The sequence below is a fragment of the Taeniopygia guttata genome, chromosome 8 (genome assembly GCF_048771995.1).
Source record: "Taeniopygia guttata chromosome 8, bTaeGut7.mat, whole genome shotgun sequence".
Lineage (NCBI taxonomy): Eukaryota > Metazoa > Chordata > Aves > Passeriformes > Estrildidae > Taeniopygia > Taeniopygia guttata.
This window is the reverse complement of record NC_133033.1, coordinates 11,756,259-11,776,634: the sequence shown is the minus strand read 5'-3', so window position 1 is coordinate 11,776,634 and position 20,376 is coordinate 11,756,259. Positions and strand designations below refer to the sequence as shown.

Sequence of the window (20,376 nt, the reverse complement as noted above, 5' to 3'; positions counted from 1 at the left end):
AAACATAGATTATTATGCTTTAACTTGATCCTGCAACCAGTAGGGGCCATTCTTCGAGATTAAATAAGGTGAAAGCTTGCCTATATAAACATCCTGCTTAAAGCAAAACTCATTAAAGATGATTTGTAAAGATACACCCACAATTCTAATGTAGAAGAGTTCAGCTACTAGGAAAATTCACAAATTATATCCAACATTTAAAGATATTCAGTATCTTTAATGTTTAAGATTCAGGGTATACAACATTTTCTAGATAAGAACCTCCCAAGATGGCATCAAAAGGAAAATGAACTTTTTGTTGTAAAAGTTTCTGAGGACTTGCTACCTTTGAGAAAAAGGTGGGCAGGAGGGTTAGATGTAAGATACTATAAGTATCTTACAACAATTGGCATGTGTTCATGATATTTATTCAGGTACCTGCTTTTTATCCCACTGTGTACCCCTAAGCACCACATAACTCTCCTCAACAGGGATTTGGTACTAATCACAATTTACCAAAAAGTTCCAGCATCCAACATCTTGGCACCACAGGCAAGATGGACACTGGAAAGCTCCTGAGTCCCTTCCTGCCATTCTGTAGTGGTCACCTCTGTGCACAGCCACTGCCTTCACACACCTCTAGGGATGACACGGAGCTCTGTCACAGCTGCCACCAGGCAGGCAGCAGCCAGGAACACAGAGGCTTGTGATGGGGGACTGGATGTGCCAGCCCCTAAGTGCCTGCTACTTCCTCAGTGTCAGGGAGGTACAAGGAGAAGAAAATGAAAATGCAGACAAAGAAGAGATAAAGGATGATTGACACTATAGCAGCAAGCTCATCATGTAAGGCTTTGCTTGTATCCATTCAAGGCTCAAGAAGGAGAGACCAGAGAAAGAGGTGACCACCACAAGGACATTTATGATGATCTGCAGGGGATACCTAAGACCATTATGTTAAAATAACACATACATCTTCAAAAGTCCAAAACTTGTAGTTCTAACTTGTGTCTAAGTAGGCCTGCCCTGCTGCAGAGCAGCCTCTGAAGATTACAGCATGGACTTGTGCAGATGCTGATCAGTTTTCTCTGGACTTCAGCTTCAGGGCTGTATCTGCAGTAAAGAGATGCTGAAATCATTGCTCTAAAGCATCAAACCTTTGCTACTTGCAATTGTTTTTATGTCTGAGATGCTCTGACCGCTTGTTTAAGGAACAGGCTCAGTACTCTTATTTGCTGTGCACAAGTTGTTTCTTAATAAATAGAAAAAATTCTCAGCTGCGCATCAAGACCTTGTTGACTACCAAAATAACCACCTACATGAACGTAACAAAAACAAACAATGCTAGACATTTCAGGAATTCTTGCCTGCTTCCCCTAATAGAGAGGTCACTTAACTGGCACATTCAGCATTCCTTACATTCTGAGAAATTATGTTTACCCTACATTAAAAAAGCTGATGATGATCTCTCTAAAATATAAAGACATTCAGAGAAAAGATTTCCTTAAAAAAAGTAAGTAGCTGCAGGATGAAAGTGAAACGTGTTTGGGGAGTTGGAAGATGTGATGGTGATTAGTAACTAAAACATCTGAGATGCCACTTTAATAAATTGAAATGATGAAATGGTGTGTTCCACCTAAGGTCTGGAAGAAAACAGGAAGACTGTTACTAATAAAAAGCAGCAAAGGATTTATTCACAAGTCTGAAAAAATCTCTCAAGCTTTGGACTAAGTTAACATTTTAACAAGGAAAGAAAAATTTATTTGATAAATAGACCTACAGATTCAGTACTAGTCAAAACATAAAAATAAGACATGATAAATGCATGTGCACTGACAATGAAGAAGCAGCAACAAAGCTCACTGTCAGGGAGAGCAGGAAAGAGGTTCTGTTAAGAAGATGGAAAAGAAGCCAGGAAAGAGAGGGCAGAGGCCTTTATCTGGCACTCACTGCTGCATTGTTGCCAAAGGTGGCAGCTATTTTCATCACAGTAGATGTGAAAGCAAAACTATTAAAAGTTTATTAACCCTCATCAACACAAGCTGAAGGCAGCCAGGCTCAAATGGGGAAGAAAATACCAGTATTTATCACAATAGTAGTATTAATAACTTAATTAGGGCAAATAGTTGTGTTTACCACCCCTTCTGCAATGCTAATAGAGCCTAAGTGTGTTTAAGAATAGAAGCCTGTCTGGTCATGGGGATGGCAACTGTGTCTAAATTGTCTTTATAAGGATTCAGGCACCTGTGTATACTGTAGGTGCCAGACAGGCACAACTCTGTATGAGAAGTCATCAAATGAGTAATCCTCAGCACCCTCTTGATCAGCAGCCATAGCCAGATGAAGTTTTGGCTCACCCTCCTGCTATCCTGTAGAGCTCATCAAAAGGGCACGTGATGCAAACCCTGCCAAACTGTCCCAGTTTTGTACAGCTCTTTCCTATATTTTGTTCTAATGTAACACAGCATGACATTCTTGTTGCCTCCTAAGCAGTATCCCTATCAATTTCCATTCAAGCATCTATCTGTGTCTTGTTTTATGAATGTTCCCTCTCCTGCGGGCAGGGTACTAAATTTGACTTGACTGTATGTCAGCACTGAAACATGAACACAGTTTCCAGTCTCCAAAATCAGAGTCACACAAAATACTTAGTCCTGCTCCTTGGGACAGGATAGAGTGTAGAAAGAAGCCAAGGAACTGTCAACACACAGCTTGCAGTGTGATGAGGCCACAAAAAATGGTGCCATGTTCTAATTTCCTGGAAGGTGAAAATATTTATTCCAGTAGGGAATAATCACAGAGCAGCATAAACACACATGAATTTCAGATTTAGAAATTTTGCTAAACATTTCTATCAGAACATGAAGTTTAGGACAGTTACTAATACTGTAACTGCAATCAGGGAGCTTATGATCAAGGAACTGCCTTATTTGGCCCTTAGGTGAGACAAATCTGAAGCTCGAAAAGCCTCAGACCTCTTAACCTAAATTAAAACATTCCACTGTTTCCCTAGTGCAAGGAAAAAAATTTGAGAAGTAGATAAGCAAGAGGAAGCTACTTATCATCACGTCTAGAATAAAAGAATATGGTATGTCAATTGTAATCCTGTTAAATCAAAGCAATTGCTGTTCTCTGCTAACAGCTGAACACACTGGCAAGTGGTTACTATTCCTTCTCATTGCCATAATGTGAAGCATTTCCCTGCCACACACCCCCCTGAAGAAGGACAAAATATTAAATCAAGCTAACTGTGAACACCAATTCACAGCTTTCTTTTCCCTGCACCACACAGTGATGCCCTGTAGCTACAACTCCAGAGCTAACTGACCCTGTAGTTTAGGCCTAGTGGCTCCTATTTAACACAGAAAATTGATGGTGCTCTGGCTCAAACACCAAACTGCAAGTTGTTCATGTTCTATTAATCTTCAGGATTTCTGTCACCTAAGAATTTCACTAGATTCTTCCATAAAATCTGAGAAAAGAGAATTTGTTCTATTGGCAAAGGCTAGAACAGCTGGAAAGGAAGAGAAAATCTTCATAACTTTGTCCTGGAAGAACAAGTTGACAGAAGTGGCTTTGATGTATCAAGATGTGGAGAATATTTTCAGGACACTTAAAGACAATTACATGTCCAAGTTTGATTCCAATGTTTTTTTGCAGATACTGGGACCATATAGCTTTAGGAGAGGATGATGATTCCACTGATAGATCCTGGGGTTTCTGTTTGCTAGCTTGATTGGTTGGTTTTGCCTTTCTTTAAAGCCAAGCAAGCACAAATGAGCATAAGGGGCTGTCCCCATCTTCACATACTTGAAAAAGCCCTATGAAAGTTCATGGGAAAAAACCCCCAAAAAAACAAATCATATACAAAATATACAAACTATAATGGTTTACTGCTCCTCTCATGAGCTAGTAGAGTTGAAGCAAGCTTGAATTGTGGTCTTATCCAAATTACAGCAAAGAGTAACCAGTCTCTATGGATACAATCCTCGTTAGGAATGGATGCTAGGCACCACAACTTAATGTCAGTTACTAAATCAAGGAAATCACAATTTAATGTGAATTACTAAATCAAGGTTATGGAAAAAACAAGCCCTATAATAGACAGTTGCAAAGAATGTGTGTGCAATTCTCTGTTTTTGCAACTGACTTCAGTAGCTTAGCTGTAGTGTGCATGAGAGCAATATCTAACACAAAATGGATCTTTTGAGGCCAACCGCCTCTCCTGTTTTTTGGAGAAGATCACTTCAGCTCCCCAGAGATTACAGAAGGAGATATTCCTCATTCAAGTAAGTGTGTCACTGCTCATGAGTCTCTTTCAAATACTTCACGGGAGCTGTAGCAGACTCCAGCTAATAGGCTGTTACCCAGAGATTGTTACGTGTCCTTTGCACTCTTACCCCAGGGGATTAGAGCAAGTTAGACCAAGTACATCACGTTGCCAAGGAAGGTCCCCAGTGTGGCCAGTCAGGAGGCTCCTTGGCAGTCCCACTACACCTCCAGGGACTGTCACTGCTGGCCCGAGGGCCCTTCCCATGGTGGCTGCAGGAGCTCTGGGGTCCCTGCACACCCACACAGCCACACAAGCTTCCCCACCAGCTCCAGAGCAGTCTCAGACCTCTGGTTCCTGCTAAGTCATTTCATCACGGTGCAACAACAGAGTAACAATTCAACCTGGTGCCATCATATTGTGCATGGAACATGCTAAAAATCAGGTAGCTGTCCATTTCTTTTAATTTCCTCTCAAAAAAAACCCCTCCAGGTCTAAACAATATAAAGCCATCTTCATACATCTTTATCGTATGGTAAAGCAATAGGAAAAAATAATAGAAAAAATATAAATCATGAAAGAAACTACTACAGCCTCAATTGACTGCTTCTTCATTCATGAAAATGTGATCTATTTTTCAAAACCAACTTCTATTTAGGAGGAGTTGGGGATGCATTATGCCAGTACAGAAAAAATCCCCAAAAGAACTGGGTCCAATGAAGTCTGGAAAAGCTTTTTCCCCCCATACGAGAAATATATTTTTGCTTACAATGACTAGCAAGAAATAAGGCTTCTTCTGTTCACTATTCAAATAGATCAAAAAAGCTTTAAAAAAGCAATCTTTAAGACTCTTACCTCAGCTGTGGACACAAAGGAATCCGTGGATGCAATGCTTAATGTATCTCGAAGGCAGAAATCATCCGCATTATCCTTTACAGTAATGTCTGTGTTTTTATCTTTAAAATTAAAAAAAGTTTATTAGACTATGAGAAAATGCCATTTAAATATTGAAAATGTGTTTTATGTGTACTTTAACATAGTATTTCATTTGGAAGGCACAACATTATAGTAATGTAAGAGTAAATTCTTTCATGACCCACTAACATATATAAAGGTGACTCTGTTTTTCTGCCTTTAAAATAGATTTTTGAATATCATCCACAATGAACTGGAAGAAGAAAAAAATACTTTGTCAAGGTTTTGGCCTTTCTTTTGCAGACTTTGGATGATCTCTCTATCTTATGATGTTACTTTGCTATATTGATCTAGGCCCTCAGTTAAGTTTTTGACTTGGCTGTGTTATGTAAAAAACTGCTCCATGTCCTAGCCTCTACTTTTATTTTTCGAAATAGAAGTCCATTAATAAATAAAACACCACCATATTTTGGTTCCACTTGAATTTGTTTCACTTTCTACTTTTCATGCCTTTTTTCACTTGATGATTCTTCGGAGAGCAAGTGAAGCTTTTAATCTTCACTGCATCCTCTTTCCTCAAAAAGCTTCTTCATTGAAATAACACACCCAGAACTATATCCAGAACTACCCACAACTAGTACAAGAATTCTTAAAAACTTAAAAACAGTTGTGCTTTACTTTATTCTCAGATTTCAACTGTTGCACTTCAGGGATGATTTCCTTTTTACCATACAGAAACACTTTCACAGAAGGATTAAATTTGTTAGTCAGTAAGTCAGACTTTGGCTTGATGTGACCCATCCTGCATTCCCAATAGAGCAGATGCATTTATTTTGGGTTACTTTACCTTCAGACATTACACATGTATTCCTAAAAGCCTGTTTTATCTCCAAGAGTCAGCAGCTACCCAATGTCATCCAGACTTGTTGCTAAGGCAATACTTCACTAAAAACTCCATTACACGGCGGAGTGGCCAAATGCCAATTCACTGGGATGGTTTACTCATCACTTGAAATGCTACAAAGCCACATTACTTAACTATTGCTTTGGTGGTTGTTATGGTTTTATTAGTTACGGACTTGGAATGACAGCTCAAAAACTGCATAGAACAAATATCTGTCTTTGGGAATATTCAGTGAGGGAAAAAATTATTCAGAGTTTGGACAAAGATTTTACTAGAGCGGGTTAGGCAAATTGCAATCATGACTTCACCACTATTCATATGAATGCTGTTTAACTAAAATGTATTCCACATACATTAAAAAATAATTGGTGTAAATGAAGGAACCACAGCCCAGGACAACACAGAATCAGGGGTTCTTTCACAGATCTTGCATTCAGCCTGCTATAGATTATATGAAGGTCTAGAGTTAATAACATTTTGACTTAATCCATCTTTGTTGAAGAAGTCATACTTCCTAGTTTTCTAATATGGCCTAAAACTATCACCTAAAACTATTGCTTTTAACATGCTAATTAGTTGAATATGGAATATTTCGTTTTTTTCACTCAAATTCTCACTGCTACAGAAAAAGACACAAAACTTGCATTTTACAAGGAAGAAAAAGATTAAAAATAAGGTTGAAAATGCCAAGTGAAATAATACCTTTTGTAACTGATATGGGCACGCAAAGCACAGCCTCCCCAAAGAAAACCAAACAGCCTTGTTAGCTATTTCTGACTTTCAGGCCACCACCACCCTAATACCCTAAAACATCCTTAGCCAAGCAGGTGCTTATCAATACCCACACTGTGGAGAGAGCACGCTACTACGAAAATTCACCATGGAATTTCACTAGGGTGAAAATTAAGTTACAGCTGGACTACATACCATGCAAGTACCAGCAGAACATTCTTAGACACAAGAACATGAAAAAAAGAGACAGTGGCACAAAGAGACTCCTGGAATGAACAGCTGCAAGAGGAACCCAGCCACCAGTGCCTGCAAGTGCTCACACATTCATCCCTAGTTCTTATGGATTCTAATAACTTCAGGAGGGGAATACTACCGAGTATGTGAGACTGAAATATACTTTACTTATTTGTGGAGCCAAGGAGTTATTTTGGGTTCACTTATATTTGTAAAGGGGATGCAGTAGAGCTTCAGATGTTACGATCATGGCTCTTGGTTGTCATGCCTAAAAATGTACATGTGGTCCTTAAATTAGATTAAGGTACTAAAAAAATGGAACAATATGGAGGATTGCTAAAGCTTGTGAAATTACTCCTGGCTTTATAAGGTTTGGCAAACAACTATCTCTTTAAAACTAAACAAGATTAAAAAAAAAAGAATCAGAACCAAGCTATTTTCACATCTATTTACAAAGTACTAATCCAGAATAATTATTTGTCTTTGTTCTGGTAGGTTTTCACAATAAGACAGGGCACAAAGCTAACCTCCTAAACTCTCAGAGCAAAATCTGACCTTCATAACTGCACAGAAATTAACTTTTTAGTATTCAACTGGGAAGCATTCACCTTCACATAATGTTTTAAAACTCTCAAAACCGTTTCCATGTTATCTTCCTGCCAACCCTGAATGAAACATGGCAGGAGTTCACAAGTGAGTTTGGCACTTAGCTGACACATTTAAAAAAGGAAAGCACTTACCCACTAGTAAAGAACTCTCTGAGAGTTACAGACTTTAGTTCCAAGTACCACCATTAAAGTCATGGTTCCCTATTCTGCCCAGCCCTCCCACTTCAGTGGAAAATCAATGCAGTTAAAACATCACAAGCAGGAAAGCGGAATGAGAAAGGAGAAACTTTATAGACTCAGAAGAGGAAAAAACCTTGCAAAGGAATCCACTAATGAAAAGTCATGGTACCCTCACTGCAGCAGGGGCCCAGTTTTCTGCCAGCCCACATTGTGTGCTCAGACCCCTTCAATGTGTGGCTTCCTGTGCAGTGAAAGGAATTACAATAATGCAGTTCAGACAGCACAGCAGCACGAATCAATACAGTTCAGTTCCATGAGTGTGCCACAGTCACACAGCTAGTCAAAAGTGGCACAGTGGTGTCACCCCTTGCTGAAACATACAAAACCAGCTTTATTTACATTTATAAATAGCCATAATTCTGAGAGCGCTGATCATCACTTCTACCAAGAAGCTGCTAAAGCATTACATGAAGTCTTACAGGATGCACCCAGAAAACAGTGAATTTTACATCATTTCCTATTTATAAAAAGGAAAAAATCCCAGCCTTCAGGTGCTCCCTTTTTATGACTGGGTCATACAGCCACAGGTTAAAAAAGCAAGTCAAGAATGGAGCAGGGTACCCACACTGTGGATCTCCTGTTGCATTATGTGTTTACATTCTCCAGTAACACAAATATCTGGGGGAGCTGGAGGCACCTCATCTAACTGCATGAAACCAAAGCTGTTACTGACGTCAGCATGAAAATGTACTTCAGGTCAGGGTATTTTAAAAATATCTCCCCAAATCTTGTACTCCATCCATACATTAGCATGTATCACAAGTTCAACATGTCTCATGGCTCTTTGTTGCCACTGCTCTGATGCAAACTGAAGTGACAGATTCCTTTAGGAAAGAAAGCAACAGTCCTTCCACGCCCACCAACCCACAGAAGATACTCCAGCCTGGCTCTCAGTGGGGGCTCACACCTCCAGCAGGGCCCTGCTCTAACTCTGAGCTTCTGCTCACCATTGTGAGACCAGCAACTCAGCAAACAAAGCTGTCAGTGGGGAAGAACTGGGGAAAATGGAGCACAGGACACCATCAGATAATCAGTGTCTGCAATTTCACCTTCCTCCTAGCACTCACAGACCTTTGTCAAGGTAACCTGTGGCTGAGCTTACTGCTGAGCCTTCAAATCACATCCTTAACACAAACCTCAGTAGTTTTCATGCAGGGAATAATCTTCTGCTTACGTGTGAATAGACAGCCAAATCTTACTTCCTCGGAAAAAGTTGACTCAACAGCTTTCATAATTGTTTCCAAGCACAACTATAATATTCAGGGTTCACACAAAAGCCTTCTACTTAAAACACACTCATACAGGTATAAAAAGGTCCATTTTCCAAGACACTGGGTTCTCACCTAATTATCATAATGTAAAACCCAAGATGTTGTTCAGTCACTGTGTTCTGTACTACTTTGAAGTTATTCTTAAGACAAATGTAGTACAGCTGACTAAAAGCTGAATTAAATGCATGTGTATAGATGACAGTAATATATTCTTCATAAGTAGAGAATGCTTATAAAAATTTAATAGTACAATCTGTTCAGTTTACACACAAAAGCAATAAAATCCACCTGAAAACTGTGATGTACTGATTTGCAATACTTGTCATCTGGATAAAATGCAATTTGCCCACAATATTCTCATAATCTTCAAGAGATTTTCCAAATACTTTGGAAAGAAATAATAACGACTTATGTGATGTTGATAATAGTTTGACTATTTTCAGACATTCAAGATGCTGTCTTTGTCCATAAAGTTATATTATCTGCAGAATACCACATTTAATGGTGAATAAAACAAAACAACATGGCTACTGCTCTTATATCCTATTGCTCTCATCCTGGAAAGCTAAGTAAACAGCACAAAATTACATGAGTAATCCTTTTAGTCTCTCCATGTAAAAATCAAGTGTACCTGAGGAGAGAATGTAAGTTCAATTTATTTCCCATAATCCATGCACACAGGTACATCAAATTACAGAAAAGTATTAGGAAATACTATGTAAATTTTATACCCTGGAATGGTGATAAATGAAATGATACTTTCAAAATTTAAATCTGCTACAGAATTATTCCATGAGTTTGATAAAAGAGTTGGAATACTTTCTCATAGTTGTTATTTTTTTAAGCAAAGAAAATACCAAAGGCTAAAAATATAATTTTATTATAGAGAATATGACCTGTGAAAGCTATGTCTGAATCACCATAGCAGGATTTATTGTAAAACCAACATTTCAAAATAGAAAGACCTCATAATGAGAAACTCTATATCAAGGAAGAGGCAGAGTAAACACACATGGTGCTATGTTGCTAGAATCTGAATTTTAAGAAAACAAAGCAGCATCTGAAATGTATTTTATACCCTGAATTAACATATCATGTGTGCTGACAGCTGAGAAATCAGCTTAGTAAACACAAAATAGATGTATGCATGTGTTCACCTGTTTTACCTCTGACTCTCTTTACAAACATATGATCCTGAAGTTGATTTGAGACATTTATCTTGTGTAAATTATATGTCACTACCGAGATCTCTCTTTATCACATAGCCTTTCATTTCACTGAAATGTAAACACTGATTCATAACTGCACATTATATGGTTCTACACTTATACAAGGATACAGGTTTTCACAACTTCTTTGCCCTGAACTTAAGTATCAGTGGATCTTTCCTGATTTTAAGGCTTAAATCCCTATCCTTTATAGAAAAGTTTTGCTTCTGAGCACTCTACTGTTTTCAAGTCTAATAGTTTAGATAAGTTTCTGTACTTTGATTTGAGAGAAAAGACTTGGCAACCAAGCAAAGTTTGCTCAGCTGTCTAATCCAGACAGAGTCTGGATGGATGGGCAGCACAAAGTTGTTAGTCCTCTTCACAGGGGTACTCCATTCTCCTGTAGTTCAGAAAGCATCACATCTCTGTTGTCCACAGCAAAGACCAGTTTGAATTCCAGTGCTGCTTATTTCAAAGCTGAGACTTTGAAGCCCCAGGCTTTACAGCACAGCCCTCTGGAGCCTGCCAGACACCTTAGTCATCAGATTTAAACGTCACTGCCTTTTCTCAGCTCTTCACATCTCAAAGCCAAGTGCAACCTACTGCTATTTTTGTACAGCCACCTTCTAGAGACAATGGAATGGTCTGTTCAACCCCATTCAGTGAGACAGTACATTAACTCATGGGGATGCAGAGCAGATTCAAGATGCAATGTCATATTTAGAGAAGGAAGTACAAGGTTAACTTTCAGGCTTCCACATCTAGAAATTAGTACCTTCAGTACCTTTCCTATGCCAGAGGCCTCCATAAGCAGGTTAGGTCTTCTCACCAGACAGAAAAGTCTCAAAAGTAAGTGAACTTCTCCCTTTGGTCTCAGTTCTTCCACACCTGTGAGTCAGTGGGTACTTAAAAGCAGGATGTTTACACCAATGCATTACCAAGAGTATCCCGGTATCCCTTTTTTCCAAGGCAATTCGTTGCCCCCTTCTTGTCTTTCCCACCATGCATTTCTTCAAAGACAGATATTCCACACATAGTGATGAAAAGGGACAATAATAACAAGCAACTGTTGCTCAGCTCCTGAAACTTGTTGTGTTTCTAATAGTTTCTTCAATGTACTTTTTTTCAAATCAGTTTCTTAACACGTTATATGAAACCCAAAAGAGCAAACATTTTAGTATTCTGGCATAAAAACTACTTTGCTGGACACAGCATAAGAGCATGGGACCATCCAAGATGATCTTGTCAAACTAAGATTTCTAGGAAGCTTTTTCTTTAGCCAGTACATCATGCCATAGGATAGGGATGTTGACATTTCAAAGCAAGAAAAGACAGCCTGACAAAAGGAACCCACACATTCATTTTTCTTCCATTAAAAGAAACATATGCTGTCCAACAGTTGATAATACCACTTACATGTATGAAGACAGTATCAGAAAAATCTGATACCTTCTCATCTCCCTGAATTACCAAAGACAGAACCAGCTATACAGCTGGTGATCCTCAGTGAAATGAACATCAGAAAATGCAGACATACATGTGTGTTTTGGGCTCACACTTAGACTCTGTATTCAGAATAAGCATGTTTGACACAGACAAACTCTGTAAGAACAGCCTAACAATCTCAGCCTTCCCGTCAGTTTCAGGGCAGAACTATTTTACAGAACACTGCACACGCCAGTGACACTGCTCAGGAATGTGACTGGCTTCTGCAAACCCAGCTGCACACAGACAGTTTGAGAACTTAAATTACTAAGACATATGCTTAACTTAAGCAGTAAGACTTAAAGAATATCTTAGAGTGCCCCACTGACTGCGGCCTATTGATTCCACTTGTCCTCAAGAATGGGAAAGAATGAGATAAGAATCCTTATAAAGTTGTACTTCTGAATTCTTCTGAATCTTTAGTTTACTAAATAAGACCAATTATCAAACAAACTAAAAAACCAAATTAATAACACTATAAGGTTGACAAATACATTAGGAAGAACATATTGATACTTTAGTCATAATGCAAGTAATTATTAGAGCAACCTGACCATTGGGAATCACCTAACTTATGTACATTCTTTAGTATTCAAGCTTTGTTTTATTTTCCCTTACTCTCTTTTACAGATAACCAATACATTGACTAGATGGCATCTTTAACTACATCTGTCTGAGCAGCTGCTAATCAGTGCCAGGCCATGTGGAACATGCATACATTTACCTTTAAATACTCACAGCATTTCTCCATGTAGAACAAGGACAGCTTTAAATAGCAGGAGACAGAATAAAGCCTGCTGTGATCGACATGTGCTCTTGAATCAGTTACACCACAGCACTTTGCTGCAAAACTGGATTATTAGGTAAGGTGGGACATGTGCACAGTCCAGATAGCTCACAGAGAATTAAAGACAGTAGTTTATTTAAAAATCACCCTTTAGTTTGAACGATCAAAAGGGAAATCAAGCACATCTCAAACCCAGTTACTTTTTCTAAGAGTTTTAGCAATTAACTGCATAAATACATGCACAAGAGAAAAATGACATGAATAATAAATTTTACTCCCTCCATCGTTAGTGTTCACTTTTGCTATAACTTTCCACAAAAATAAATTTACTCCCACATATAGTTTCAACTTTGAAACATTGCAAGCTGAAACAGAAGTTTATGAAAATTGTATAACATTAAAAAGACATTAGAAATGAAATGCTTACACAAGCTACTTGAGCCTTCCAGTTACAGGGTAAACAATTAAAAACCACACCCTAAACTAAATGCTTGGCAAATAAACGTGCAGAGCTGTAGTGATGGGGCATGGCTAGTGCTACATAACAAATCCTGTTAACAGCAATTCTTGAAGACTGTGCTGTGTGGATATACCACAATCTTTTATGCCACCTTGTTAAGTACTCTTCCACCTAAAGGGCAGAAAGATTTAAACACAGCAGACATATTCATTAAGAAAAGTTCCTAGCCTTTGGGTATGTGCATATGCACACAGTGTTTCAATTTAATTTTAAGTCCTTGAAAAAAAATTGCAGACAGACGTGTATCTATCTTAGTTCTAACTATTGAATTAACAAAACTATAGTGCAGAAATCTGTATTTGCTGCTTTTATGATTCTGTCAATATTCCATTTTGATATTGCCCTCCAAAACAAGTGGAAAGCTCAACTTCCAAGACTAAGCTACCAAGCCAAGAGAGTTGATTACATTGGAAAATTTCTTTCCAAAATTCTGAACTATCACTGCCTCTATCTCCCCTAGCCTGTTCTGTCTCACCTTTCTTTATTTTGCCCAAAAACGTTTCAGACAAGCCTCTCTTAAAAGTAGACTGCAATGCAAGAAGAGATTGTTTTCAGACAAGTTCTAAAAGAGGAATTGGCCCTAAGGACCAAAACTTGTTCCTGATCATCAGTTTATATAACCTCACACTGCCAGTACTCCAGCCAGAAAAATAAACAATTATCCCACCCGATATTTGGAAAGAATCTGCAAACTATAACTCTTAAGAATGTATCACAAAAACACGAGAGTGGAGAAATTAAAAAAAAAACCCAACTTCCTGCATTTGGAGGCCTTTTTTCACTTTTATACAACTTTTCAAAATGCAGGCAAGCAGCTAATAATTCAAACTCTGACATGTCGAGAAAATGATTTCTTTACTCAAAAAGAAGGTAAATATGTACTTTTAAAATACTTTTTTTAAAAATTGAGAAAGAGACAATTGCAGCTGCCCACATATTGTAAAGAACAAGCAGATTTAGTTGAGATGTGTTTTGTGTTAGGAGGCCTGAGCAGGGATGCACAGGAACAGCTAACTGAACAAAGTTGGGGAAATAAAATAATTTTGGTAGATGTGGTTCCATTATAAGCAGCTTTTAGAGCTAAAAGGAGGACCAGCTTGTATTTCATTTGAAGAGAAGTTCCCAAGGGAGAAAGACCTCTTAAGAGAGGAATAATCTGGTCAGAAAAATGAGCAAAGGTGATTTTTATAAACAACAGTTAAGTCCATGCCAGACAAGCAAGTTTTAAATGGACAAGGCAAGACAAAACATGGCAGGACTCAAGAGGTGAGAGAGACAAGGGCTTAGACAGGAGTTTTGGTGTGGACAGAAAGAAGACAGGGCTCAGGGATGCCATTTAAGGGAAAGCAATGAGGTGTATAAATAGATCCACTGCTGGATCTAATGGCAAAGCTGTTGGGCAAACAGTAACGAGAGTCCTCAAAAACCAGAAAAAGATTCTTTCTCATCTTATTGGAAGTGCTTTTGGAAAAACCTCCAAGCTAAGTGACCATAGTAAGTGACCTTGATTTCTCCATTGCTGGGTCAGTGAAGAGTAAAATAGAAATCCTTGAGCCACTGTTGAAAAGATTTCAGCTTCTAGGATTAACAGAAAAATACACTCCATGTTAGCAAATAGCAACAAAAAGATACATATTATGAATATCAACATTTTCCAGCAGTAGTAACTGCATGTCTATGCAAAGCTACTTTGCATTTTTAGTAGAGTACTGCCAAAACTTAAAGTATCACTGAGAAAGCCAAGCATTACAGTATTTTTACAGACAAAACATTTGCAAAAATATTTTTGCTTCAGTGTTAGATTGAACTTCTAACTACCAATCTTACTCTGTTCAAGCATTGTACCTACGTGCTTTGTGATAAGGAATTTTATGGACAGCCATTTAGAAAGGAAGTGTTATTAATATTGGACAAAATGTCTTTAAAGGGAAGATTCAAATATTACTGAATAGGGAAGACATACAATCCAATTCAAATGTGCACTTTCTCTTTGGTGTCAGAAATAAGGAGCTGCAGCAAGAAGTTGCAATATGAGAGATCTCATGTCTTAGCAGTTATTGAACTTCAACAAACTGCAATAGCCAAAAATTATGTTCAAAATATGCATTAATTTTTAAAAAATAGGATTGGAATAACTTCTCTGAGCTTTTCCTCAGAATTAAAAATAGTTTTCTTTCCTTTTCCCTCATTTACTGGGATGAATACATTTTTACACTTAGAGAAAATGCTGTTGTTTTCTTTTGTTTTGATTTCAATCCTGTTTGAGCCACTAGAAAAATGTTTAGGCCTTCTCCAAGAAATTAAGAAATTATTTAATGTAAATTTATCTTTAAGGAATAAAGCAAGCAAAAGTTTTCAAGCTAACCTAAAAAGTTACATGATTCTTTAAGTTAATAGTATGTAATATTAGAGCTCACCTAAGTGAAGTACTACAAACTGCTCCTCATTGGAGAGTAGGAATTATAACTAGAAACATTTGTTGAAAATAGGCAAATAAAATACATCCAAACTAAAATTTTTAACATTCAGAGGCAGGAAAAAATACAGGCTGTAGATATTAATCCATGGATAGGAAGACATTACAGAAGTCTGTGTTAATAAATTATATAAAAATAAGGTTTCAACAGTTTCAGTGATTATGGAAAGATTTTTGTTTAAGAGCCACTGAAGAAAAGGTTTCTAATATGTAAATCAGTTCTCCAAACAGTTTTGAGACTAGGTTAAAGGCTGTGCTTATTCTCTCCAAAATGCCAGACATATCTTTGAGTGTGAGAAGAAAATTAAAAAAAGAAACAGACAAACCTTTCAACAAAATCATCCAACAGCACAGACCTTTGTGAGAGATTTTACTGTGGTAGCTCAAACACTTAATTTGATTTAAACTGTGTAACTGATACACAATAAAAGTATTATAAAAATTAAAATGTATTAACGCTAAAACATTTTAATATTGTCAAAAAGTTTAAGTGCCAGTGTACACAAGTCACCATCAGTTTAAATGCCCGCATTCCTTTTTACAGTAGAAATTAAAACAATAATATGAAGTATTAGGAATTTAGCACTGACAAGGAACCCTACAATTTGAGAATTTTCCCCTCTGACCTGAAATTCTGCTTGTAAGTAAAGCTATTGTTTCTCTCCCAACTCTTTGCATTCCTCCCAAGTTAACTTGACTAACATTTCAGCCTGCTAGGAAAGATCTAAATAGGAAACAAACATACGGAGAGCTTTCTTCAAGGGCAGACTACTGAAAGTACTGGAGGCTTTTAACCCTCTACACACTCATCACTTGATAAAAACAGGATGACTATTTCATTTCACAGGTTTGTGCCCACTGCCTCCTTTCTCATGGCGTACAGCCTCATGCCTGCTCAGGAAAGCCTGTCTGTAGGCTTTCCATGCTGGTCCACAGTACTAAGTGGCACAGCATAAAAACAATCACAGTTGAGCCCTACATATTTCTTTTATTTTCATGTCCAGAAGTACTTTTTCTACTGAAATCCTATTTTAGCTTATGGATTTATATGATAATACTGAGAGTCCAGTGGAGAATGCAACAACAGTGAACACGATGGCATTCCATTATTTCATCTATTTAAAATGCGAGTCTTTCCAGGGTGGTATTAATAATTTATAAGTCAACAAGAGCTTACCAAATTAAAAATTATTATTTGCAATTATTTTTATTATTACTCTTAATAGTATTCTACTCACAGGGAGAAAATATATTATTTATACCTCTGTCATCTGCACTGCTGAAAGCTGAATAGTTAGAAATATCAGAAGTAGCTGTCCTAGCAGGCAGAAGAGAGGCACTTCAGACACAGCACATGAAGGAAGACAGTGGCTGCAGTGATAAACTCTTGTATTCTAGCAGGCCCCCAGGTAACTCTTTCCTGATTCTCCCATGTGACACGTTACCACAGCCTCCTCCAGAAGGCTCCTGCTTGGCAAATTGTTTATCCTGCACAACCAACCTAAAATAGTGAGATCACAAAATGAAAAGCAAGCCTGTGGTATGATTTATCAATGGCAGTGCCAAGATCTAAATTTGATTTGGTAGAGAGAAATGTTGGGAAGAGTAACATTTAAAGGTTTTGGGAAGGAGCAGCATCTGTGAACAGTAGATAAATAGCAGGACAGAGGTTTCAGGATCTCCAGAAGTTTGATAGAAGAATTTACAGAAAAAGCCAAAATTGAGAAATTGCTAAAAATTTTTACCTCTGTAAGTTTCCTTCTGAACAAATTTGGAATTCCTTATAAATCAAATTATAAACATCTTCCATTCTTATAAGTAAGAACAAGAAGTGCCTGTCAGGCATTTATGTAGCACTTGATAGCATCTGTCCAACTGTCAGAGCCTCAACTCCAGCTGTGGCTGATCACAAGCACTTCAGGTAGAGGAAACAGAAGAAAAATCCACAAACCATATCTATCTTTCCTATGTATAAGAGAAAAAAAAAAAAACAGAGCTAAACATTTTCTGATTATTGTTGCTGATGAACAGTTGAAACCCTGAAGCACAATAGCTTGTTATAAGCATTTTTAACGAGCTGTGTCATCACAGAATGGTTTGGGTTGGAAGGGACATTAAAGACCATCTAGTTCCAACCCCTGCCAACAGGGGCTTAAAGCCCTTAAAGCCATCAGGGCTTAATGCCCTTAAAGCTCTATCCAGCCTGACCTTGAGCACTTCCAGGGATGGGGCAATTACGAATTTGTTAAGGACAAAGGCTTTATCTCATTCACCCCAAGTCTCATGCTAAAAGGAAAAATAGTAGCAAGGGGAAATACTTAAATGCCAGAAAGACCACACTGACCATTTAACCCCAGGTTTGTATCTTCCTCTAAAAGAATGAAAACATCCCCAAAACAGCACTTAAAAAAAAAAAAAATCTTGCCTCTGAAATGTGTTGAGGGTAGCTTACTTCAGAACTTCACTGGTTTCACTTGAACAACTAGAAATTTGATCTAGTTATGACTCTGACAAAGTTTACAAATCCCCCAGCACCACATAACTTTTCCATGTGTAAGCAGCTATTCAGAACAAGTCAGTCACCTCTCAGTATTTTCTTCAATAAGGAGCTGACATGCTCAATACGAACCACAGATTAGTTTGTTTTTCTAAAACGTGGAAAATTTTTATGGTTTCTTTTGACCTGTCTAGAATCTCCAATCTTCTGAAATATGACCAAGAGAACGGGACACAGTATTCTAAAACCACACCAACCCAAGACTGCATCTTTTACTCTATGCTGCTGCTGTCCTTTGCACAGAGCCAAAGGTTAGAAAAGTTTTTTTCCTGCAGCAATGTGCCAAGAGCTTACACTGATTATGATGTGTAACTTTACTTAAGTGTTTCTTCATGATTTTTCTTTTAAAATCTCTCACTTATATGTACAATCCATATCTGCCAGGATTGAACATAGTTTGCTATTATTTAAAGAGATAATTCAGATCTTTATTACTAACCTTTGCTTTTTGTTTATTTTTTTAAATGCCCTAAATGATAAATTTTTATCAACTTCCAGCTCTACAAATGATTTTATAATCAATTATATAGTTGATAAAATTACAGCATTTGACCAAATATCTTCCTTGAAAGGTAAATCTCTCCCTTAACAGTGGGCAGAAATAGAAATAACTGTTCACGTCAGTGAGCTAAATATCACCTAATTTATGCTATACGAATTCACCAAACTGCAGATCTCTCAAAAACCTACAGTCCAAGAAAACTTACCTGCTTTGAAACTGTATCAACTGGCTCAAATTAAATACTGTATTATTTTGTCTGTGGTATCAGAATTGCAAATTAGTTACAGTTTCACAGGCATGACATGCTGGAGATTGTTCCAAATGACTGGGAAATGGCCCATTTATCTCAGAATCTTAACAAACAAACAAACAAACAACCCCCATTCTCATTTTACAAGATTAGTGAACAGTAAATAGTAGATTAGGATGCTTTCTTTAGCTAATTTCTTTAAGAAGTTTTAAATGTAAATCATCCAGAAAATCCATCTCAGCTGCCTCTTTTGCCACAAATTATAGCATTCCTACATAGCATAGGACCCTCCTTTTCTGTTTCTGTTCATAACTGTAGTTTGTATTTTGCACTAGAGTATTATTTTTATTCCTAGTAGTGCAAAGAAGGCTGTACTATCTTTATTTCTTTTGAATCCTGGGATTTCATAATTTTCTTGACTGGCTTATTCTTGTGACTCTTGAACCCTTCAAGGCATCACAAACACTTCAAAGGAGATTGTCCTTCTGATTTTTTATTAAAACATTCTGAAAAAGTGAAGCATCCTTTAATATACTTGCTGTCCAAGTCAAAAATTCAAGAAAGATAACAATAAAAAGCTCCAAATCCTGAACATAGAAAACAGTATTCACTAAACCAGTTCATCACTTTTTACTTCACTCATCTGGGCCAGCACAAATTAAATTTAAATAATAAAGTAACTCAGAGATCAAAAGTTATTTCTATAAAGAATATTCAAAAGGGATCAAATTCTCAGAACATTCTTGGTGAACAAGAATTTAGTTATCACATCTGAAAAATGAAATATTAATTGTAAATACTCCCAGGGTAATCAAGCAAAATAATAACTAAACACATTGCAGATTCACATGAAGTCCTTTGAGTACCATTTTATTAATTCAGCCTGAAGACAGAAATCATAAATAAACTTCTAATTATCCAAATTCTAATTGGATATACAATGCAACTTGACTGATGGTTTCAGATACCAAAATGAAATGTTCAAATGTTTTTTTGCGTTGAGGTTACATTTACAGGTGTATGCAGGTAAGTCAGAAAGCCAGCTCTGACCCAAATCTAATTTCCCCCTTGTCACGGCTGTGTTGGGTCGATGCAGGACAAGGAGGTCCAGGAGAGGACGGCACAGCACTGCCACCTCGTGCCAGGCAGCACAGCTCCTGCCAGACTGATCCAGAACGTGCTCTGCCTTTAAACTCTATTCTTAGTTGAGAACAGATGCTTCATCTTGAATTATGAAAGGGTACAACAGCATCCATCTTTAATATCCAGTTCTTTCAATAGAACTATCTGTAGTTAATCAGCATGTCAGGCAGCAACTACTCATTATATTTGCCGTTGCAGCAGCTTAGTCACTCAGAACTCTGATAAATTTCACTCACCAGAGATAAGACTTTTGCTAATGGATATCTGCTTCAGATTAAGTCTTTCTAGTTTAATTTCC

At 37.5% G+C, this 20,376-nt stretch overlaps 1 protein-coding gene across 1 annotated transcript in view; it reads right to left on the bottom strand.

Moving 5' to 3' along the window:
* The window catches only part of MIGA1 (mitoguardin 1), a 35,349-nt gene that overhangs the window by 8,686 nt on the left and 6,287 nt on the right, over positions 1-20,376 (bottom strand). Inside the window, exon 8 of the mRNA XM_012575242.5 lies at positions 5,102-5,202. Within this exon, the coding sequence (XP_012430696.3) occupies positions 5,102-5,202 (101 nt within the window). The remainder of the gene's footprint in view (positions 1-5,101; positions 5,203-20,376) is intronic.